The sequence below is a fragment of the Podarcis muralis genome, chromosome 4 (assembly GCF_964188315.1).
Source record: "Podarcis muralis chromosome 4, rPodMur119.hap1.1, whole genome shotgun sequence".
Classification (NCBI taxonomy): Eukaryota; Metazoa; Chordata; class Lepidosauria; order Squamata; family Lacertidae; genus Podarcis; species Podarcis muralis.
In genome coordinates, this window is record NC_135658.1 from 10,953,932 (window position 1) to 10,978,442 (window position 24,511).

The 24,511-nt window shown below is 44.6% G+C and overlaps 1 protein-coding gene across 4 annotated transcripts in view; it reads right to left on the reverse strand.

The window, feature by feature from the left end:
• The window catches only part of RSF1 (remodeling and spacing factor 1), a 44,143-nt gene that overhangs the window by 12,837 nt on the left and 6,795 nt on the right, over positions 1–24,511 (reverse strand). For all 4 annotated transcript variants that reach the window (XM_077926931.1, XM_077926929.1, XM_077926928.1 and 1 more), the window contains 11 exons: positions 17,971–18,062; positions 16,916–17,008; positions 15,058–15,263; positions 13,247–13,398; positions 10,860–12,556; positions 8,101–8,304; positions 6,501–6,605; positions 4,754–4,833; positions 4,317–4,371; positions 3,536–3,645; positions 312–379 (listed from right to left, as the gene is read on the reverse strand). In XM_077926931.1, the coding sequence (XP_077783057.1) occupies positions 312–379; positions 3,536–3,645; positions 4,317–4,371; positions 4,754–4,833; positions 6,501–6,605; positions 8,101–8,304; positions 10,860–12,556; positions 13,247–13,398; positions 15,058–15,263; positions 16,916–17,008; positions 17,971–18,062 (2,862 nt within the window). Of the gene's footprint in view, positions 1–311; positions 380–3,535; positions 3,646–4,316; positions 4,372–4,753; positions 4,834–6,500; positions 6,606–8,100; positions 8,305–10,859; positions 12,557–13,246; positions 13,399–15,057; positions 15,264–16,915; positions 17,009–17,970; positions 18,063–24,511 lie in introns of those variants that run through there.

Genomic DNA, 24,511 nt, shown 5'->3' on the forward strand with positions numbered 1-24,511 from the left:
CAACAACCCTGTGAGGAAGATCAGGCTGAGTGATAGTGAATAGCACAAGCAACGAACTTAGCAGAGCAGGGATCTACGTCCAAATAGTCTTTGGACACGTCCCAGCCAGCTGAGAAGTCTGACAAGAGGGAGAAAGATTTCTGTTCTTTGTAGCAGATGTGGTTTTTTCATGCACTTGCAGGAAGTGGCAGGAGAGCACCCAAGTCCCTCGGTATAAATTTAGTGCTTGCTGTACCAAAAACCAGGATTGCCATCCACTACTGAAGTCATCCATATGTTCCTCCCCGTTAACATTGTCCAATAAGACACACCTCCTCCGTCAGCCTCCTTTATGTCATCCTCTATGGCTTCGTCAATGGCTTCGTCAAACTCATCAAACCTAGAGAAGACAAAACGTGCTGATGTCAGAGCGGGGTTCAATTATATTTCAAGGAATAAACTGGCAAGTCTGTAGTAACTGAAGAGTCCAAATAAGTGAGGGGGAAAGGAGATTGATTTGTACGTGTCTCACTCTCTTGGAGAGGCTGCCCACAGAACGGACAAATAAATCCCTAATTAAAGTTCTTAGACTTCCTTCAAACACTCAACCCTACATATTTAAGAGAGAGAGAGAGAGAGAGAGAGAGAGAGAGAGAGAGAGAGAGAGACCCTGTAGTGGTTCTTCCTGAAATTAAATATCAGGCTCCAAATGTCTGAACAGTTTATAATACACACAAGCATTCTGACCTTCTTCATAGAAAGTTAAGCGTAACACCAGGAACTCTTGTTTTCCTCTTAACTTTGCATGACAGTTTTTGTAAGTGGTTTTATGCAAAATTAGCTGAAATCTTACTACATAGTTAAACCAAGATGTTCCCTCCTCCCTATACCAATTGCAAAAGGAAAACCAGCTGTCACTGCTTTTCGGATGCTGCAGCAGCAGCAATCTGAAGTCTCTAAAGCTATGCAAAAATGGGAGGGGGGATTATAGTTGAGAGGGGTGGAGGGAAAGATCAAGGGTCTTGCAGGTTTTATAGCTCAATCTTCTTCACTTAGAAGCGGCCGAAACCAACTAGGCAGGAGCACAAAGGCAGAAGCTGCAAAGGCAGGGCATTTCACAGTCCTGCTGTTGAGCATAATACATTTCGAGTGCAATTTCCACTGACGAGCGATGACCCGCTCAAACTGCTATGCTTGCAGAACGGCTTAATCCCCCTGGAGGACAGTCGGATAACCTGGGGCGAGGGAGGGGGGGTTTCTGCTGGGTCATCAGTTTGCCTCATCTGTCAGGGATGTGACAATTCCATCTAGGAAGCCCAGAGTACAGCCTGCCTCCTTCTTACTAACCACACGAGGTGGGGCTTTCTAGCTCAATGCGGTGTCTGGAGTTAATGACGGTCCCGTGTAGCATCACAGAAACAGTCTGGGTTTGCTTTGACTTGGATTTGATATGTGGGGCACTGGCATACACATTACCAGTATGATGTTTGCGTTTGCTCTTAAAACGCAATTATAAAAGCAGACCAGGAGATTGAGAGGCACATCGCAGTATCATGCAGTTGGGCCAGATTTTTATCGATTGCAGACAACAGCCACTGCAACGGTGCATACAAATGTATGAGAGGAAACCCCACAGCTCCCTTTTTAATGAAAGGCAGCCTAAGGAGCCAGTGATTCTGCGTGAAAGGGCAGCAGGGCAAGAACATTTAACCCTTTTACCAATGACTGCTTTTTACAATCAGAGCTGCACCCACAAGCACCATTCACCAGGGTTCTAGATGGTGCAAATTATGAGGGTGAGCACTGTGCCTCCTCTGCTGGGAATCACGGCCCCAGGAACCAGTTTTTTAATATCATAAGACGACCCTTCAGGATGCAACCAAAGGCTCATCTAGTCCGGCATCTAGCTCATCTAGGATCTAGATGCCTATGGGGCGCCAACAAGGAGGACATGAGCCCAAAAGCACTCTCCCCACTCGTGATTCCCAGCATGCTGTCTACAACATAGAGATAGCACACAAGAGGTTTAAACACTCTCTCAAGGCAAATCTAAAAAAATGTAGTATAAACATCGACAACTGGGAAACGCTGGCCTGCGAGCACTCCAATTGGAGAACAGCCTTTACCAAAGGTGTCATGGGCTTTGAAGATGTTAAACTCAGAACAAAAGGGAGAAACGTGCTAAGAGGAAGGCACACTTGGCAAACCCTCACCATGATCAAGTCCTGCCCGGAAACCAATGTCCCCACTGTGGAAGGACGTGTGGATCCAGAACTGGCCTCCACAGTCACTTACGGACTCACTGTTAAAACCATGTTTATGGAAGATAATCTTACTCGGCAACAAGTAATCGCCAAAGAAGAAGTACATAGCCATCATGGCCAGTAGCCACTGACAGCCTTGCCCTCCATGATTTTGTCCACCCTCCATTTAAAGCCTTCCAAGTTGGTTGCCTACCACCAATCTTGTAGTAGAGAATGTTTAACTTTGCCATTATTGAAGAGGCAACCCTGGAGCTTTGTTCTGTGTTTTGGCATGTAATGTACAGCCTGTCAATGTAAGAGGAAATTTAAATTCTCACTTGCTATGTTGCTGCTGTTGACGTCATTATCATTATTTTTAAAAAAACAGTTTAATTGAACGAAATAAAAAATAAATAAAAGGTATACTATAAAAGGGACATGGGTGGTGCTGTGGGTTAACCACAGAGCCTAGGACTTGCCAACCTAGCAGTTCGAAAGCACGTCAAAGTGCAAGTAGATAAACAGGTACCGCTCCGGCGGGAAGGTAAATGGCATTTCTGTGTGCTGCTCTGGTTCGCCAGAAGCGGCTTAGTCATGCTGGCCACATGACCCAGAAACTGTACGCTGGCTCCCTCAGCCAATAAAGAGAGATGAGCGTCGCAACCCCAGAGTCGGTCACGAATTGACCTAATGGTCAGGGGTCCCTTTACCTTTATACTATCAAAACTGGGCCTAAAAATAGCTTAGGATCTACACAATCAGTTTCCTCCTAGAGCAGCTGGATCTGGTCTGCAACTGGTCTGCCCAAGAAGGAAAGATTGGCAACTGGGTAGTTAGTTACTTAAGATTTTCAGAATCCAGGGAGGGTTTCTTGAGGAGTGGTTTTACCACTGCTTCCCTCAAGCAGGCATGGACCCTTCTCACAAGGAGGCATTGACCACCTCCCTGGCCCAGCCAGCTGTCCCCTCCCTGCTCGTTTTTATCAGCCAAGAGGGTCCAGGTGGTTGCCCTGACCGATCCAGGAACTTTGTCTACATCCTCAAACCTTACTAGCTGAAACTCATGCAACAAAACACAATTAAGACAGTGCTCTAGACACCCCTTGAGAGTCATCTGCTGTAATAGCAGAGTCAAGATTCCAGTGGGTGCAAGCAATTTTGCCCTCAAAACGCATTGGCTCCAAAACCCCTTTCTCCATTGCTCAGACAGCCCTCCCTCCTCCTCCTCCTTCTTTTTTGCATGTTTCCACTGTGAACTGGAAACACAGCTTCTTTTATTACATCCATTCAAAAAGGAGCAAAGAAGTTGCTTGCCTATAGCTGATGCACTTCCGTTGCCTAGTCGACCTCCTTTCAAGCAGCTTCGCCTTTGATTTTTTGGAATCTTTCTTCTTTTCATCGACAACTTCAGGTATTTCAGGCTCCTGGTTTAAAGGCAGACAATCATTAAGCACAGAAATAGCTGCAGACAGTCATAGGGGGTGTACAAACTCAGCCTTAATTTGTCGCCTTTTCCATGAGAAACAATCTGCTGCACAAACAGCCGCACAGTTCCTCTTGTTCAGAGTACCTAGGGTTGTTTCCAACTAAGTTCTACTCTGAGAGGATTAATAAACACTTGTTAGCCATGTTCATTAACTTCAATGAGTCAACTCAGAATAACACTAGCATTGGCTACAACCCGTAGCAATTATTAAACCATGCATACCTCCAAAGTTTTCAAATGACAGGATGGGATTGATCTAACAGTACGTGCCAACATGGAGGTTCAAACAATGGCAAGTTTCTAGACCACATGGCTGTAATATGCATGTGCCACAGGCAGTAGAGAAGGAAGACGCAGGGAGTGCATTGGGTTTCTAGCGGTCCGGGATCCATGTTTAGTGCCCTGCATAGCTCCTTGACTCTTAGCAGCAAAAGCAGCAGAATTTATCAGGCAAAATGAGCAGATGCATGCAAATTTGCTTGATTAGGGCAATCTATGGTTATTGCAGACTCAGCTTTTCTTAAGGCAGAATTTTTAGTGTTTACAGTGCAAACAACACACAGGTCTGACTCTATGCCAAAAGAAAGAAAAGGGGTTCATTTCACTTACTCGTGGAGGAATGATATTCTCAATACTAATGCCCACATACACAAGGCGCTCTTTCCTTAGGGAGAAAAAAACAAAACAAAAAGCTGACATTTCTTCACAGCAACTGCTTAAATTTGTCCTATACTGTATTTTCACCTGTTTGCATTAATGCCAGACCTTTACCTAGCTGCACCCACAGCCAGCTCCAAACTAGAATTGGCAGTCACGGTCATAAGTGGTTTTGCATGCTGGCGTGGTACTAAACCTGGTTAATAAAAACACCAGAACAGGTGGTGGCTACTGGGGATTGTACTGGCTGAGGCTGATGGGGGCACTGTAGTCAAGCTGGAGGGTACGAGGTTGGGGAAGGCTAGAGTAAAGTACTGACTCACTCGCTGTGTGTGATTTGTTATGTGGGGTTACAGGGGTTGCTAAGCCATTGGTCAATGTTTCGGTACCTTCGTTCTGCACGCTCTTTCTTTTTCAAGACAACATCCAGGTCCTGCAGTTGTTCTTCCAACTTCTCACAGAGCAATTTCTATGGGAATAAACAAATACAAAGCGTTACCCTGCTCCACAAACATCACCGTGGCCCTAATTTCTTAACAGGCCCCTTCCCAAGCATTCCTTGTCGGTGTGAAAGCCGTCACCGCCAGCGAGTACCTAACAGTGGTCCAAACATCAGGCGGTAAGAGAAGGATTTCCAGAAAGAATAAGGAAAAGCAAGTTACTTTGGAAACTGTGGGTGACAATCTCAAGACTACATTTCAATCTTTCCACTGAATGGAGTTCAAATTTATTCCTAAATCTGCTCTTGCAGTTGAAGCACACAGAAATGCCAACTAGTCCATGGGCAAGGCAAAGTAGACAGGCAGAACCAAACAATTCACAATACATGGATGAGAATGTCACTAAGTCACAGGAGATTGGATTATTTTTTGGGGTGGAGGTGGTGGAAGAAGCCTGCGTCAAGGGGACTGGCTCAACCTGAACTATACTGCAACTTACCTGCTAATGCTTAACAATATATAGGCTTTAATTCATCTTCCCCTTCTCCCAAAACATTTTCAGCAGAGCAAATTCCTCATACTCTTAACTATGATAAAGTGTTTTCAGCAACAATGGCCTTTAAACCAGACTGGACCTTGGGTTTAGAAGGGAATTAAGTATATCTTGAGCAACGATCAATGCTTCTGTGGAGGAAACTTGCACTCCAGAATGGAGGGGTGCTGAGAAAATGCCAGCAATTTCCCCCCATTTGCTTCACGACGAGTAAGCAATCGGGAATATTACATCTGCACAGGGCCTATATGATGTGAAAATGGCAAATGCCACACAAAAAGAGACAAATGTAGGTATAGTACAGAAAACTTTAAGTCCCTTATAAATGTTGAATTGTGTATACAGAAGAAGCACATGTTTTTTGTGCAAATGCTAGAATACCCAAACCCCAAACAGTACTAGGAGAATATATAGCTGAGCATAATAGAAACGTTAAAAGGAATTGTGGAAAATAAGAATGATGCTACCTCAAGTATATTATCGGATGATGGAAACAAACAATGGGTGGTTTGCATTTCATTTATGGCAAGTTGCACATGACTGCAAACAAATATTTTTATGGTGCAATTTGTTTGCAGTGCACTGAATGCTATTCTCATGGGATTATGTAATACAGTGGTGCCTCGCAAGACGAAAAGAATCCGTTCCGCGAGTCTCTTCGTCTAGCGGTTTTTTCATCTTGCGAAGCAACCCTATTAGCGGATTAGCGCTATTAGCGGTTTAGCAGCTATTAAAGGCTTAGCGGCTTAGCGGCTAAAAGGCTATTAGCGGCTTAGAAAAGGGGGGGGAGCGGGGGAAAATCGCAAGACTCGCAAGACGTTTTCGTCTTGCGAAGCAAGCCCATAGGGAAAATCGTCTTGCGAAGCAACTAAAAAACGGAAAACCCTTTCGTCTAGCGGGTTTTTCGTCTTGCGAGGCATTCGTCTTGCGGGGCACCACTGTATACCCTTGTTACATATTCACACCCACCTATTACCACACCTTACAGTTCTTGTTACAATAATGGGTACCAAAGGCAAAGTGAACAGTCCCAAAAGGAATGGAGGGAACAATGGAAGGCTCCTTTCCATAGCCACACCGTAAGTCAGGATTTGCATGCGAGGAAGCACAAAACAAAACAAAGGCAAAGAAGACAAAGCCTACGTGTTGGCAAGGTGGGCAGAACCATTCTCCATCAGGAATGATCATCAGTGGGGGTCGAAGGCAGGCCGTATGGTAGCCGCTGTCACAAGAGTCGCACAAGAGAATCTGTGAAAATGAACCAAGGAGTCAGTCGGACCTTGCACTTGCACTGTGAAGCACATCAAGGCGCACCTTGCTCTCCTATGTTTGCATAAATCAGCCTTCACCAACCGGTGCAAGTCCAGACGTTGTGGACTACAACTCCCATCAGTTCCAGCCAGCATGGCCATTGGTCAGGGATGATGTGAGCTGTTGTCCGACGGTATTCGGAGGGGGGCCAGATTGAGGAAGGCTGGCATAAATATTCTGAAATTGAAGTGGCCAATAGATCCATAAGCAGATAAACTGTTGCTTTTGCTGGAAAGCCCAGGGGCAATATTCATTAAACTCTTTTAAGTCCCACTGACTTCAATGGAAGGTATTAATTCTCTCACTGACATGGATAGGATTTTAAAGGGGTTAACCAGATCAGGCTCCAGGTATATTAACATTCCTAGATTAAACCTGAATTCGCTGTTGTCATGAAGTAGAGGCAAAAACATGCTCCGTCTCTTCTCTTCTGGTGCAGCTGTAGACTCAAATGGGAAGATGTTATTCTCTTTAAACACAATATGGGCAATTCTTAAGGGAACTGGCTATGTCAGGACTACACTGCAACACAGCCTCTTTTGATATGAAGACATTCCAGTTCATAAATGTGTATGATCCTCAGAGAGGAGAATTTTTCTGTTAAATCCTACTAGGGAGAGAAGATAGAAAAGACCAAATGGGCCTTTGGTTGTCACTGTTTCTCCAAACAGCCTTGTGGTTTTGGAAGGATTCCAAGGTTTCTGTTGAGTACCCAGCCTTCCCACCAAATTACAGATTGCAAGCGTTCCTGGGACAAAAGCCACCGCCATTGACAACCATATGTCAGGAGTGCTCTGATGGTGTTTCCTGCTTGGCAGGGGGTTGGACTCGATGGCCCTTGTGGTCTATTCCAACTCTATGATTCTATGATTAAACCAACTGAATTTTGCAGCAAAGCTGTGATCCCAAATGCAACTACTGCATGGAGTGCCACTGTGATTGGAATTTTGATCTCATCCACAGAAAAGGGACAACGCAGCAGAGTGATTTTTTAAAGAACACACATACATGCACAAGAATAATTTAAGGTACCTATTTTTTGTCAGTGTTATTGCCCCAATATTTATGTAACACGTAATAGTTTAGAATCCGCTCCCAGGTCTGAACTTCCAAATGCACAACATGACTTAGAATCGCTTGTCTGCTTTCGTTTCCCATCTTCGAAGAACCCCACCACTTAAATTCATTCTGCCTTCAAGGTGCAACAGCCTGCAGGGGTGGCTGGTCAATTCAGACATCACACAAAAACATGATTTGCACACCCAAACCTGCTTTACTGGCGAAACACAAACCATGCATTGCCAATTCAGACAACATGCCAAGTCTATAAACTTCCTTTAGCCATAGGTTTGGTATGATGTCTGAACTGAGCCAGTGTATCTATAGAATGCTTAAGAATGGCTTTTCACTGCTCTTGAAGACAAGAACCTACTAGCTCTGGGTGATTGGGGAGGCCGCATTTCTTGCACGGCTCATCGTCATCAGCAGGCGCAGGTTCTTCCTCTTCCTCCTCCTCTTCCTCCTGATTCTCAGAGTCTTCTTCACTCTCTGAATCTTCGCTCTCATCATTGCTCGAATATCTCCACCTACCACGAGTTCGAGTACCAGCCCACCGAACTTTGCTTCGCTGTGAGGCCTAGAAACCCAGTGACAAGGGAAACCTCATTGTCTCGGCACCTTGTTACAGTTCCATGCTGAATCATACATTCCCCCAGTTTACATTGCCTCAAATAAAAAACAGCCATGCGCAGATTATACAATGCCTTCTGGACATGACAACAGTTGTACTGGGATTCAATGCTAAATGGTTTAGCAGTATAAGAACAAGCCGCAGGGAGCCTCAGGTTCAAACTCCCCCCTCTCCTCCAGTGCAGCTGCAAGGAAACTGTTGCTTCTATTTTAGATTAGTCACTGTTTACCATGCCCCCATAACCCTAAACAGTGCTTGATCTTAACTATGTTCTTTTTTTAAAGAAACAAACCATTGTTAAGATTAACCATAGTTAAGATCAGGGGTGAGCAACCTACGGCCCATGGGCCAAAAGCGGCCCCCGGAGGTCGTTTGACCGGCCCATTGAGCCACCCCCGAACCGATGTGTCCGCTCTCACGCTACGCTAAACCGGCACATCTGCACAGACGCAGACACCGAAAATCATGCACGTGATTTGGCCCACAGAGGGATCTCCGTGGGACCAATCCAGCCCAGGCAAGATAAACCTTGCTGACCCCTGGTTAAGATTATCCAATTTGTCTAGATTTAGATGTCACAGCAAGCTGCATTTAATCTAAAATTGTAGGGAAAGCTTCCAAACTTCTCCTTAAGCCTATAGGCCGGAGGACAAAGAGGAGCACATGAGTCCAAGGCTCACCAATGCTTGTTGTCATAATGTCAAGCAATGATTTAGTGTTATTTCTGAACAAGGCCAATATCACTCTTTAAAAAAACAAAAACCCCAACTCATTCATTCCCTTCCCTTCTGAAATTACACTACTTTATACCAGCACCCATCATCTGTTCCACACACAAATGAGCTGCAATCTGATCATAGGGCCTGCTGCTGCAAATTAGGATCTAATGATACAAACACTGCGTTTGAAGAGAAAGAGAGCAAGTTCTGTCCTTGCATATGAAATCTTTCTTTTTCAGCCTGGCCTTCAAACAAGGGAAAACCTTCCCTCAGGATTGATGCAGCTGATGAGACCAAACTGGGAATTCTCGTGATAGTTCACTGTGGAGACAGGAGAAAGACTTGGCTTTCACAATGAGAGATACCTCAGATTTAGCTGGAGGCTGGGCTCTCTTCTGAAAACAATTTTGCACCTTGTGGACAGATTGCTCACACAGGACTGGACCACTAAATTGTGCAGAGAAAGGACAGTATCTCTCTGGCACAATCCTAAAACCACACATAGGGAAACATCAAAGTAGAAAGCAGTACCTCTGTCTGACTCCCTTCTTTCAAATCAAATGGGGTTAATGATTCAAGTGAGGGCACCGCCACCAGGAATCTACTGAGAGTGCCCAGTCAGAGGACATGTAACCCAACCAAGTCTTAGCTGAAGGAGGACGAAGACACTGCCTGTCTCAAAATCTTCCTCTTTCCCTGAAGCTTCCAGCCCTCACCAGGTGTTCCCCACTCACAGTAAACCACTGGATCATGATGGATTTTACTCTCTTGGCCATAGATTTTGACCTTGTGATGACGTAGCAGCCAGAACATTATTCTTGCCATTCTCAAACAGAAGTGCTCCTTCCAGTTGTCTTACTGGCATCCCTGATGACTCTTGTATTAACTCTGCAACTTCCTATTCCATTTCTTTCACACGCAAAAATATATTCTAGACTCATTTTCTGTACCGTTTCCAGGTATCATCAAACATGTGACCCTCAACTACTCCAACTTTGCAGAAGGGCAAACGTTTCCCATGCAATAATCACTGTAACTAAATGCACACCGTATAGCCAGTGTAGAAAACACTAGTTAGTAATAACTGCTAAGGCACGAGATATCGTTTTAGCCTACCAAAAACTTTTCAACTGATTCACTGAATCGATTAAACATCTAAATGCTGCAGCCTTACATCAAGCTTTCTTCCATTCACCAATAGCTTCTGCTACATCAGTGTAACATAACGTAAAGTTTCCTGCATCATTTTATTTTTTGCAAAGCTATTGAACTATCTACACCCTACTTCTGAGCCAGCTAGTAACTGTGTGGATCACATGATCACACCTTCTCTGCAGCCATCATTTTTCAGGAGACAAATGCTCACACAATTGGGACTCCCGCTTCCTCTCCTCTTGTGTGCCCCCAAAAATCTACTCCAGAGAATCCTTCAAATCTCTGGTGCAGATTTTGAGGTTGCGCAGGGGAGAAGAGAAAAGGGAACAGTTCCACCACTGCTTTAGTGGGACCCTGACAGGCAAGCAGAAGCTCTCTATACTGTGTTCTATCACTCCTGCTTCCAGGCTTGTGCTAAAAATGTCAAAACAGAGTAAAAATTAGAATACTGGGTGCCTGCCAATTGAGCAAAACTATTCCAAACTGTACAGATTAGTATAATGGGGTTGGGGTGGGGGTGGGTGGGTAGAAACCAAAATGTCTTAGCATAGGTTTGGGTTTCTAAACATTAGCGGCCAGCAAAATTCAGAAGACTCAAGGCGCACAGCTCTCATGTGAATATTTTACCTTGCTAGCCTTAGAATTTATTTCCTTCTCTTGCTTTTTTGAGTCCTCTTTCTTCTCCGGCTTTTGCACCGCAGCTGGTTTTTCTTCCTCCTCCTCACTCCGCTTTTTCTCGGGCTTCTGATCTCGGGTCTCCGCTATTTTGGGTGTGGGCTTAGATATCCGGGGAGACCTCCTTAAAATGCGACCGACACCAACAGCCGCCTCCTCCTCCTTTTCAGAGGCTGCATTCTGAGTCTTGGGAGGAGGGTCGGTTTTCTTTCTACTCGAGATCCTGATTGTGAGCTTGATCCCATCTTTCTGCCTCTCGGAGGTGATTTCCCTATTCTCCGCTAGAGAACCTTCCTCTTCAGAAATCAGCTTGTATTTACACTTGCTTTTCACGGGCTCTTTTTTAGTCTCAGGAGGTTCCTCGGCAGAACTTTGGGCATTGCCTAATTTGGGCGTTTCTTTCCCTTCAGCTTCAGAGTCCTTCTGCGGCTTAGAATCCTCCCCTGCCTGTACTTTGCATTTATCAGGAAGTGTGCTTTTAGAGACAGATTCCTCCTTCTCAGCAACTGATTTCTCCGAGGGAAGGGCTGGAGCAGGCGGTGGAGTCACAGCCGCTCTTAGCAACTCTGCCTTCTCCCCGGCTTGACCCTTACTTTTCAGATCCTCTTCAACTGCTGGAGTAACCTGCTCCTTTGGGGAAGATGCAGTTAAGGATTTATCTGGACATTCCTTGGGAGGTGCCAGGCCGTCTTTTGCTTTCACGGGTTCCACTGACTTCTTGAGACAATCATCCGTTTTTGAAGGTGCTTCTACGACAGACTCTGAAGTCTTACTGTCAAGCAAGTTTTCTTTTCCTTTCGGGCTGGTCTCCTCCTTTAAAGGCACTTTCTGAGAAGAAACCTCAGCTACCACACTAGCTACCTCCTTCCCTGTACGCAAAATATTTCTTTCGACATCAGCTGTTCTTACTATTGTGCTAACGGTCTCCAGTATTTTCTCGCCGCTTACACCGTTTTCCTCCTTAGGCAGGCTGGAGGCGTCTTCCTTTGTGCCTGGGGAACGTTCCAGCTTGTTATTTGGCATGATTTTCTCGCTACTAACCTCCCCATTTACAAGACATTTCCCATCAGTAATTGTAGGGACTCTCTTAAACATCTCTTCCTCTTGTTTCCCTTCCTCCTTCAAGACATCCTTCGTTGGGGTAATACATTTTCGCAAGGGCCCTTTTAAGGGGCTGTCATAATCATCAGTCAGCTTAATCTCTCGCTTTTTCAGTGGAATCTTTGCCTGCTGGTCATTTTTTAGTTTCTCGCTTTCTTCCACACTTCGCTCCACCACTTCCTGGGGAGCCTTGACATTGACACAGAACTCTATCCTTTCGGGCTCGTGAACAGTTGCCTCTGCATTGCTATTTACATCTTTCAAGTCTTTTGGCTCTAGCTTATTTTCCTTCACCTCCACTTTAACGGGCTTAACGTTTTCTTTAAAAGAGTCCCTTTCTTCTTTGGTAATCTGCATTTCCCCATTGTTTTCCAAAGGTTTGTCTAACTTCACTATAACTGGCAGCTTTATGATTTCTCTCTCTTGCACTTTTTCTAATTTTATCTTGTTTTCCTCTTCCGAAACTGCTGGGGGTGGAAGGCTTTCCAACTGTTTTGGCAGCTCCTCTTTTATCTCTTCTTTTTCTTCTTTGACCTTCAAGTCACTTTCTGTTTCATTTAAAAGAAAAAAGAGCAAAGCAAAGCAATGTTACAATCATCGTAAGCCAAATGATTCTCCTCACCCTCAGTACGACACAACCTTTGAAGCATTTAGCTTTTCCAGGCACCGAACACATGAATGCTAAATATCAGCTCATGTCGAAACAAAAATGGCCCCAATGGTACTTTACTCTGAGTGAACGTTTCGGTACAGCAAAAAATCACTGGGCAAATCTATGTAACAAATATATGCTGGTTTCATTCCAATTTAACTGTCCTGGCTATCCCCTCAAGAAAACCCTGAAAACTATGGTTTTGTGCTATTCTGAGAAGTCTCCATTACTAGCTCACTTCCCCTGTATGGAATTACAATTCTCAAGGCCCTCCAGGAAGAGTGAATGATTGCTTTACTATTTGTAGTCTGCAGAAGAGAGCTAGGAAGGGCCAAAAGGCATGCAAGTCCAATGGTGGCACCTCCTTTGAGGAATGCTTTCCCCAGAGAGGCTCGCCTGGTACCCATCCTAATGTCACTTTAATAGCAGCAATACTTTCTAAAAAATCTTCTCAAGCTTTTTTAGGTTAAATGGCTTCCAATTTTGAATCACGCCCACATTTGCAGTGCACAAATCCCTCAAAATAGTCAACACTGAGCATGACTAATGCAAAATATCCCTTGCAAGTTAAGAATAGCAGCAAAACCTTGGGTTGACGTTTCTTCGCCCTTTTTGGCCTCTTCACCTTCAATGCTAGGGCTCTCCCGTGACGAATTTTCCTGCTGCTGTTTTTTTAATAGTTCGGGATCAATTTGTGCTTTGAGGAGTTCCAGAGTTTCAGCCAGCTCATTTCGGCTTCTGGATAAACAAAAAACGAAAAGCGCATCAAGCCCCATAACCTTGCCAGCCTTGTGTAATATCCCACACTTGTGCAAACCAGACCGCACGCATTCTACTTTGCCAGCACCAGCAGGAAAATGAAGCGCAAGTAAATGGTAAAGGACTACGTCTGGAAAACCATGGGTGCAGTCCCCACAACTGCCCCTTCCCCCTAAGGAATTTCACAGACACCTATCACTGCTATAGGGAACCACTTGCAGTTTCGTACTCTCAGCAGTCAGTACACCAGTTCCCACCCTCCTCTCACACCTACCTGCAAGCATAGCAGAACCAAGGAATAGCCACACATAGCAAGCCTGGAACAAAAGGAACATAGGCATACAAAAAGGAGCAATGGCCAGCACTCCAGCACATATTCACCACAGCCCATATTCAGGGCCAGATCTCCAGACCTAAGCATAGTCTGCTAGATCAGGCCAAAGGCCCACTTAGCTAGTCCAGCATCCTGTTCTCACAGTGGCCAACCAGATGCCTGCAGGAAACCAGGGAGCAGAACAAGAGCAGAAGAGCCCTCTCCCCTCTAGTAGTTTCCAGCAACTTGTATTAGGAAGCATTGCTGCCTGTGGAAGTAGAGAATAGCCATCTTGGCTGGCAGCCGTCAATTTCCTAATCCTTTTTTTAAAGTCTCCCAAGTTGATGGCCATCACTGTCTCCTGGGGGAGCAGTTCCATGGTTTGACATCATGCTGCGTGAATAAGTATTTTATCTGTCCTAACGTTCATCTTCACTGGGTGCCCATGAGTTCCAATGTTATGAGAGAGCTCTAATGTTATGTTATGCCATGCATAATCTTATAAACTTCTATAATGCTACATAAGGGACGCGGGTGGCGCTGTGGGTTAAACCACAGAGCCTAGGGCTTGCCGATCAGAAGGTCAGCGGTTTGAATCCCTGTGACGGGGTGAGCTCCCGTTGCTCGGTCCCTGCTCCTGCCAACCTAGCAGTTTGAAAGCACATTAAAGTGCAAGTAGATAAATAGGTACCACTCCGGCAGGAAGGTAAACGGCGTTTCCGTGCACTACTCTGGTTCGCCAGAAGCGGCTTAGTCATGCTGGCCACATGACCTGGAAGCTGTACGCCGGCTCCCTCGGCCAGTAAAGCGAGATGAGCACCACAACTCCAGAGTTGGTCATGACTGGACCTAATGGTCAGGGGTCCTTTATAATGTTACATCTTACTCGCCTCTTCTCCCCGCCCCCTTTTATTAATTAAAACAAATCATAGCAATATATTTCAAACAGAATATTAAAAAAAAATCATACAATTCTGTCCGCTGCCAAAATGTTATAATATGATCACAATCAGCTCCAGCTTTTTCTCTAAACTAAAAGTCCCAAGCACTGCAACTTTTCTTCATAGGGAAATTGCTCCAATCTCTTAGATCATTTTGGCGGCCCTTTTCTGAACCACCACTTTGTAAGCGTTTGGCTTTGTTTCAGGTGCAGCACTAAACCATCGCAAAGATGTACGTGTAGCTGTAAATATTTCCTTATGCACGGTGAGTCAGAGAGAACATTTAAAAAATCCTATCCAATAAATGAACCTGAGAGAGGCATTTCTTCTAAAGTCACCATAACGGCGTTTTGTCTGGAAAACCGAGGGTAAAAAGAACAATACCTGACAATGCACTTCCACGAAGACCCATCTTGATCATCTTGCTCTTCGACATACACCCTAACATTATGGTCTTGATCCAGCTGGTACCAGTAGGTCAGCCCATCTTTGTCTCTGCCAATCGGCTGAAGGCGCATAGCATCTGCATCTTCCTCATTAATGATATTCTTAAATTTGAGATTGTCATCAAACTGGCACTCACAAAGGTACTAAAGAAAGGGCGGGGGGGGGGGGGAGAAAAAGAGCACATCAAACTAATGTTGGAAACACCAAAGGAACACTCTCTGCTGATGCACCAGCAAGAGACTAATTTGCAAAAACAGTACTTGAAGGGCTTGATTTAAGAAATTGTTGGGGAGGAGCCATAGCTCAGATGGCAGGGCCCATGATCTGTATTAAGAAGGACTCAGATTTAATCTCTAGCATTGCTATAAATGAGAGAGGGCTGGGAAAGGCTTGTGCTTGAGACTTTGGAGATCTGCTACGAATCAGAGATAATTGTAAAAAAGTACCAAGGCAAGCTGTCTTCACTGGTTCTGCCTCACCATCTCTTTTTAAAAGAGAGGTTTTGAATCCACCACTGCATTTTCTGTAGGTCTGGAGTAGCGAAAGGTAGCTTTTTAAATGAATTACACCCACCCAACCAAGTAGCCACCTGCACAGTGGTGGGAGAAAGACAACCCGTTATTGTGACAGCCCTCTCTCACAGGGGTCACCAGGGCATTTTCAAGCCCAAAATGGTTGGGGCCCAAGTCCCGTAACATTCCACCTACAACCATATCAGACCTCCTTATACTTTAACATAAATGGAGGTCATTCTCAAGTGCTTTCATTTAAAATGCATCTCTGGGTTATTTGTGGGGCATAGGAATTCATTCATTCCCCCACCCCATAGTCCAGCCGTCCACAAGGTCTGAGGGACAGTGGACCAGCTCCTTGCTGAAAAAGTCTTCTGACCCCTGATCTGGGGTCTGGCAGGTGTTGTTGGTTTATGTCTTTTGGAAGGCATATATGTTCTCCTTCGCCTTTTCTGAGCTGTTCTTATTGAGCTATTATCAGTTTCGGTTCTATTTAGTTAATGGGGGTTTTTTGTTTGTTTACTTATTGTGGCTGTATTTATTGTGTTTTGTTGTGCGTTTTCATCTTGAAAGCTGTCTTGAGAAGGCTTTTGCCCTTAAAGGCAGACTTAAAATGTTTTAAATACATTAAATTGAATTCACTAAAGCAAGGTTCTAACTCACAGGGTTGTTGTGTAAGGATTATTGAGATTATGTTTATGAAGCACTCTACTCTCAAGAACTGCATACATTAAATGATCCACTAGCTTTTCAATATACCAGTAAACAATAAATATATATATAATCTTTCCTTGGAGTGGTTTCTTTTAATGAAATGCGAAGTAGAGGAGAGCTGGTTTTAGGAACACCCAACAGTCCACAAAAATAAAATCTACTGAGAATCTGCACTCAATTTGCTCAGATAGAATTCGGAAATGATTTTCAGTTATCAGTGAATATACAGAAACTGAAATATATCAAACAAAGTGCTGAATAACAGTATTTCTAGAGCCTTTCATAATTTTTGCATGGTAAGTATTTATATAAAGGTTTGGTTTGGACTATCTTCCAAACTATGTCTAGCATTAACCTCAAAACCATAGTTTGCACCCACTCAAACCATGGTTTGGAGCTAGGTCAACCCAGAAACAGTGCAGGAAATTGGGAAATGCGAGGGAATTGTGAAGGTAGGGGATGCATAAGCCCATGATAAACTCATAACGCTATAAATGGTGTTTGGAGGATTATCAGGTATCATCACAGGTATTCTAGAAAACTATCAAGTGAGTTGAAGACAATAGTACCTTCAATATTCCCAACTTGCATTCCATGCTCATTTCAAAGTATCCTTTTTTCTCCATTTCCCATGCCCAGGTGCTGTTGAAATCTTGACACATCTGAAAGGAAAATGGTTTAAATTAAGTACGAACTGATCTCCCATCATGGCACCCATACTCAATGAAGTGTTACCTAAAGTTTCAGTTTTTGTAGGAATAAAACAGGAACTGGAAAAAGCAGAGGGATGTGGATTGCTGTTAAACTAACAAAATGGGGACCTAGGATGGGTATTTAGTTATTTGTTTGTTTAGCTGACTTATAGTCTGCCTTTTGATAACACGCAATACAAAGCAGTTCACAACATATATAAAAATGCAAATTCAAACACAAAAACCACTTTCGAATCCATTCAGAAACAACACTACAATCTAAACGCCAGTACAGAGATGAAACAGAAACAATAAAATTCAGCTGGATACAGACAGCAAGAGCCCTATTAATCAGAGGAAATATCAGTCATGGAATTATAGTACTGTAAACTGGAAGGGACCCCAAGGCTCACCTAGTCCAACCCGCTGTAATACCGGAATCACAACTAAAGAATCCTTGACAGATGGTCATCCAACCTGTGCTTAGTCCCATTTAAAGGATGTGATGGATGAGACCTGCCCAGCCTTAGAAAGAACTGACTAGCATAATTGCGGGGCCGCCACCGAGAAGGCCCTATTAAAGGTTCCCACCTGCCTGATAGGCTTTACCACCAGGCACTGGCAGGGGTGGGAACAAAAACATGCTGCCCCAGAGACCAAATATGAAAAACTGGAAGACCCAGAAGCCTTTCATAACAATCATTTAAATGAATTGTATTAGAAGGACATTGATTTTTGTGTGCTCTGGAAATTCCTTAAAATTATTTCTGGATGGTAGTGATTACATCTGCACACTATATCTAATATTGAACAATACAAAAACAAAAATTGGCACAGACACCTCCTATTTCTGGCCATGGTATCGGGGATTCCCAACATCATATATCACCCAGTAGTAGAGTTTCAAAGCATCCAATGTAAGAACAACTTACCTTGATCAAGTATTTTTCCCAGCGATCTGCTGTGACAGATTTTCCGATCTTCCTCATCAGTTTCAAATGAAGTTCTACCAGCTCTCTGGGAACTACAAACAAGAAGGGGAGGGAGTTTAAAAACAAATAAGCAACTAGGTTCTAAATGCTAGACGTAAGCACAAATTCAAGAGAAAGACAAAAGTTAAGTGTTAACTAATCCACAGACGTGGGTGGCACTGTGGGTAAAACCTCAGCGCCTAGGAGTTGCCGATCGTATGGTCGGCGGTTCGAATCCCCGCGGCGGGGTGAGCTCCCGGCGTTCGGTCCCAGCTCCTGCCCACCTAGCAGTTCGAAAGCACCCCTAAAGTGCAAGTAGATAAATAGGTACCGCTTTATAGCGGGAAGATAACCGGCGTTTCCGTGTGCTGCGCTGGTGCAGGCTCGCCAGAGCAGCTTTGTCACGCTGGCCACGTGACCCGGAGGTGTCTCCGGACAGCGCTGGCTACCGGCCTCTTAAGCGAGATGAGCACGCAACACCAGAGTCGGACACGACTGGCCCGTACGGGCAGGGGTACCTTTACCTTTACCTAATCCACAGAGAGCCAAAATATTAAAACAGGATGCTCACGCTCATACATACAGGGAAAACTGCATGGTCTGAACAGCGTTATAGATCAGGGTGTAACAAACTGGACTCTTTTCCAGTTCTAAAATATCCTACAACGGGGTTATTTAAATGTACAGTGGTACCCCGCAAGACGAACGCCTCGCAAGACGGAAAACCCGCTAGACGAAAGGTTTTTCCGTTTTGGAGACGCTTCGCAAAACGAATTTCCCTATGGGCTTCCTTCGCAAGACGAAAGCCCATAGGGAAATCTCCGGGACAGGGCGTCTTGCCCACTGTCCTCGGACCTCCTCCCACCGCCAGGCTTCGGAAGGCTGCTCTGAAGCCTGGCGGGGGGCGGAGAGGTTTTTTAAAAACCCCGGGACAGCAGAGGACTTCTCCGCTGTCCGGGGCGATTTTAAAATGCTGCCGGGCGGCAGCGCTGCCGCCCAGCAGCATTTAAAAAAACCCCGGGACAGCGGGGGACTTCTCCTTTGTCCCGAGGTTTTTTAAAATGCTGGCGGGCAGCAGCGAAGGCTTCGCTGCCGCCCGCCAGCATTTTAAATTCGCCCCGGACAGCGGAGAAGTCCCCCGCTGTCCCGAGGTTTTTAAAAATGCTGGCGCCTTCTCCTCTCTCCCCGGACCTCTTTTGAAGCAAGGGGCGGCAAAGGGGAGAAGCGATCTTCTCCCCGTTGCCGCCCCTTGCTTCAAAAGAGGGGACAGAGGGAAAGGCGCGCGCCTTCCTCTCTCTCCCCCCGGACCCCTTTTGAAGCAAGGGGCGGCAAAGGGGAGAAGCGATCTTCTCCCCTCCGCCCCTTGGTTCAAAAGAGCGGAAGGCTGGCGGGGGGCGAAAATCTTTGTCCCCCCTGGCTGCCTTCCCGGGAGGGCTTTTAAATCGCCCCGGACAGCGGAGAAGTCCTCCGCTGTCCGGGGCGATTTTAAAATGCTGCCGTGGGGGGGGGGAGCAAAGACTTTCGCCCCCCCCCAGCCTTCAGAAGAGGTCGGGGGACAGATTGTCCCCGGACCTGGTCTGAAGTCGGTTTCCATAGGAACGCATTAATTGATTTTCAATGCATTCCTATGGGAAACCGTGCATCGCAAGACGAAAAACTCGCAAGAAGAAAAAACTTGCGGAACGAATTAATTTCGTCTTGCGAGGCACCACTGTATCTTCATGCCACTTACCACTGCAAAAATTATCAGGTAGTTTACAAAACAGAAATAAAACATCAACACTGCTCATCTACAAATGAAAAGAAAGAAATCAAATGAAAAACAGCACAGCTGCACTAAAAAGGGCTTACATGGCTGGTATACATAAGGAGAAAGAACTTCCATGCTCCTTACAATTTGCTTCAGAACTACTTTCAGCCCATTCAGCCTGGCACACAAGTGGGTCATTTACAGAGTCATGTGCAAAATTGGATCACACTACAAATATCTTCATTCAGGAGGGAGAGTCGGCACTTAACTAACATTAATAGCAACTGGGAAGCTACTGGGAAAACACAAGAGAGACACTTTGTTTGGGTGCGTTGTCTTCCAAAAAACATGATACTTTAGGTAGAGATTGCATGTGAGTCCTTCCTTACAGTGTGCTGCCCCCATGCTGCAAATGGAGGACCTGCTGGGAGGATGTACACATGCGATGCACGCAATCACAAGCTCAAACTCTGCACAGTATTACTTTTGCAAATTACCTACAATCCCTCACTTAGTGCCTGGTATTTTTCTATAAAGCCTGCACAGTGAATGAATATAGTTTTCTAGGAAATTTTAAACCCAAAACATAATGATTGTTGGGGAACCCAAAATACTGCAAACCTTTTAACAGCCTGCTCAAAAATCTCCTTTGTCCACGGGGCTACCAAGGTACTAAGAGGGATGTTGGTTTCTTATTTTACCAATCTTAAGTTTTAATTTACCCTATTTTTACATCTGTTCATACATTTTATCTATCCTCATGAAAATGTATCACCATTTTAGTGTGCATTTTCCTAATATACACAGTTTTGTATACAATTAAGCCTACTAGACCCATTTTGGCAAGCAAATGTAATGCATTGTACATGTTATTTTCACAAACACATTTATTTTATTTATTTAACAAAATTTATACACGATGTGATTGTAATAAAATCTATAAACAATTTACAAGACATTTCCATGCGAAGTTTCCCATAACGTACTGTATTTCACCGAGTAATCATCGCCATTACTTAATAGTTGCACTCCCATTTTTTGACCCCTAAAATTGGCCCCAAAGCACTCACCACATAGTATGAAAATGCAACGATTAACAATCCAATCTACTCTTTTCGCCTTAGATATCAGTGACTAATGAATCATCTGTGAGAGGTAAAGATTTTTAAATTTAACTTTTAAGAATTATATTTATTTATTTATTTATTTATTTATTTATTTATTGACTTCCTATGCCGCCCATTCATTCAAGGATCACAGGGTGGTTTACAATATAAAACCAGAAAAATGCATGACACAGTAACATCACTAAATCATCTACATTACAGCTGGAGTAAAAAAAAAACACCCTACTAAATATTATATGCTTCATTCTCACCATGGTGTGAAAAAAATTATAAGGGGCTTCCCTAACTGAATTTGTGCCTGTACAAATCCTCCACAAAATTTGAGGACCAGAAAAAGAACATTAGTCTGTGCTTTTCACCAGCATGCTATTCTCCAAAAGGACTACACTTTGAGGTATGGAAAAGCAAATAATCCAACGAGACTTCACCTGCAGCCTGAAGCAGCTCAGTGCAAGTCACCAGTTTACTACTACAGCAAGAGTTGAGCCAAACTCTACTTAACACAGAACTACAGAGCTAGAAGGAACCTTAGAGACGCCTCTGTATTCCTGCAGGATTCCCCGCCCCGCTTTGCTAAAGGGCAAAGCAAAGAAAGATCAACACCATGACCCAATGGGTAGTAGTTTCTTTCCTTTCCTCCTTGCAGCAGATGCCCCACCCACAACATCACAAAGAGTTGGCAAAGGCAAAAAAGTGAGGCTGCTGTTTGGAAGAGAGGGTGTGTGTGTGTGTGTGTGTGTGTGTGTGTGTGATGAATGTCCAACCAGTGCAATCTGCACATCTTGGCTGAATCCACTTAACACAGCTTTCCACACTGTGAGTGCACCACACTAAAATACTGAACAAATGGAGGCAGTGTTAGAAACTAGCCAGGCGCGTTTTGCTACTGGCGCGGGTCCAATTGCGACCACGTGGAGATCTCTGGATGCCAGGTTGGCAATGGACATCTCCATCTGGCTGGCCCCTCCAGCTTTCTTAAGCAGGTCAGCAGAAGAGCTTATTTAGTGCATTTATATCTCACATACATGGTTCTCCCTCCTCCTCAGTTAATCCCTATAATGATCCTGTTAAGAGGCTGTGACTGTTCCAAGGTCACCCAATGAGCTTCTTTACAGAGTGGGGATTTGAACCCTGTTCTCCCAGGTCCTAGTCCAACACTCTAACCACTACACCACACGGGCTTCCTAGAATGCTTCTGCTATGGGGCAGGTATATAAATTAAGTAGGTAAATAAATACTGGAAAAGCAAAATGTCACTTAAGAGAAGGATCTGAAATATTTTCCTTGGAGCTTGAATTTGTTTTATTCTGGATTGTTTTACAGTGGTACCTCGGGTTAAGTACTTAATTCATTCTGGAGGTCCGTGCTTAACCTGAAACTGTTCTTACAGCACCACTTTAGCTAATGGGGCCTCTTGCTGCCGCCACGCCGCCGGAACACGATTTCTGTTCTCAACCTGAAGCAAAGTTCTTAACCTGAAGCACTATTTCAGGGTTAGCGGAGTCTGTAACCTAAAGTGTATGCAACCTGAAGCGTATGTAACCTAAGGTACCACTGTATTTGATGTATCAATGTGCTTTAAACCCATGAGAGATTCTCCCCCCCCCCCTTAAAATATAAAGCGGTATAGGAAGGAAATAATAATGATGATGATGATAATAAATTCCACCGCAAAAAGGTGCCTAGACATTCTGTCATGGCGACCGTAACCCAGGTATAAGGAGTCATTTGGCAATTAGCTTATATATCTGAGTTTCTAACACTGAATGGAGAGACAGGCTGGCCATGTGGCAGGATGAAGCAATCTACTTCAGATGACACCACAAACAGGGGATAAAGTATCTGAATGGGGCTGCAAGGCTTTTTAAAGTGTTGGTCCATGCTGCGAGGGGGAAATGCATCATTTATTCTTGACCTCAAGGAGCAAAATATATTGGGCGGATAGTGAATGAAGGTTACATTCTCCAGCTGAAAAGAGATATTTGTGGAAACAGGTCTCCTGGTAGCAGCAACAGGAGCACCTTGGTTTGTTCAAATCAGAAAACGATACAGTAAGATTAAACAATTGTCAAATGATGTGAATCAAGAATACAATAGTAAACTACTAAAAATCCAGCTGAGCCTACAATATGGCCATTGTGAAAATTTCCACAGCATTCCACTACTCGCAACACAAATGTATCATTATTAAAATTGTGAGCTGCCTTTACCAGCACTCAAGGTGCCAGATAGTAACAAATCTGAAGGAGTGTCTCTTCCCATTCAAGCCCGTCCATGTCCTAAGATCTTCTGTCAAGGCCCTGCATCAAGTGCCTTCCACATTAGAAGAATTGCATGTAAGAACGTTAAAAACAGCCTGCTAGAGATCAGGCCAATGGGCCCACCTAGTCCAGGTTTCTATTCTCACAGTGGCTGAACAGTTGCCTCTGGGAAACCAGCAAGCGGGATTCGAACGCAAGAGCTACTCTCCCCTCCTGCAGCTTCCGGCAGCCCACTCCTCCATGAATTTGGCTAATACTTTTTTAAAGCTATCCAAGCTGGTGACCACTGCTGCCTTCGGTGGGAGCTAGTTCCATAATACAGTGGTACCTCGGGTTAAGAACTTAATTTGTTCCGGAGGTCCGTTCTTAACCTGAAACTGTTCTTAACCTGAAGCACCACTTTAACTAATGGGGCCTCCTGCTGCTGCTGTGCCGCCGCTGCACAATTTCTGTTCTCACCCTGAAGCAAAGTTCTTAACTCGAGGTACTATTTCTGGGTTAGCAGAGTCTGTAACCTGAAGCGTCTGTAACCCAAGGTACCACTGTATAACTCTGCAGCTACAAAGGAGAGGGCTTTTTCAGAGGTGGGGTCCTGGCTTTGGAACATCCTCCCTAAAGTGCTGTGCCTAGACGCAGGGGTCAGCAAACTTTTTCAGCAGGGGGCCGGTCCACTGTCCCTCAGGCCTTGTGGGGGGCTGGACTATATTTTTTTTTGGGGGGGGGGGAGAACGAATTCCTATGCCCCACAAATAACCCAGAGATGCATTTTAAATAAAAGCACACCTTCTACTCATGTAAAAACACCAGGCAGGCCCCACAAATAACCCAGAGATGCATTTTAAATAAAAGCACACATTCTACTCATGTAAAAACACGCTGATTCCCAGACTGTCCGTGGGCCGGATTTAGAAGGCGACTGGGCTGGATCCTGCCCCCGGGCCTTAGTTTGCCTACCCATGGCCTAGAGCCGATACACTCAACAACCAACACAGACAGACAGCACCAAGAACAAATGAACAGAACCACCCCTTTCAGGAAGGCCTTGAGGCACAGGGGTCAGTACTTCTGAGAAGCCCTTCTGAGGCTATGTTCTGTGTGAGCTCCACTTCTATACAATCTGGTCACACCACCACGCAACAATCAGGCCTGATCACCTTTTGGAAGGGATGGAGAAATAGGTCTATACACACTGTAACAGATTACCAGTATTATCACAACACACACTTTCTATTCAGCAATGGATTGGGGCCCATAGGGTTTTACTTCACAGCTTCAACTTTTGTATGTGAACGCTGAAAAATACAATGGAACTGCATTCATCATTTCTATTAATCTCAAAAACATGAGTGTTTTCATATTTTCAG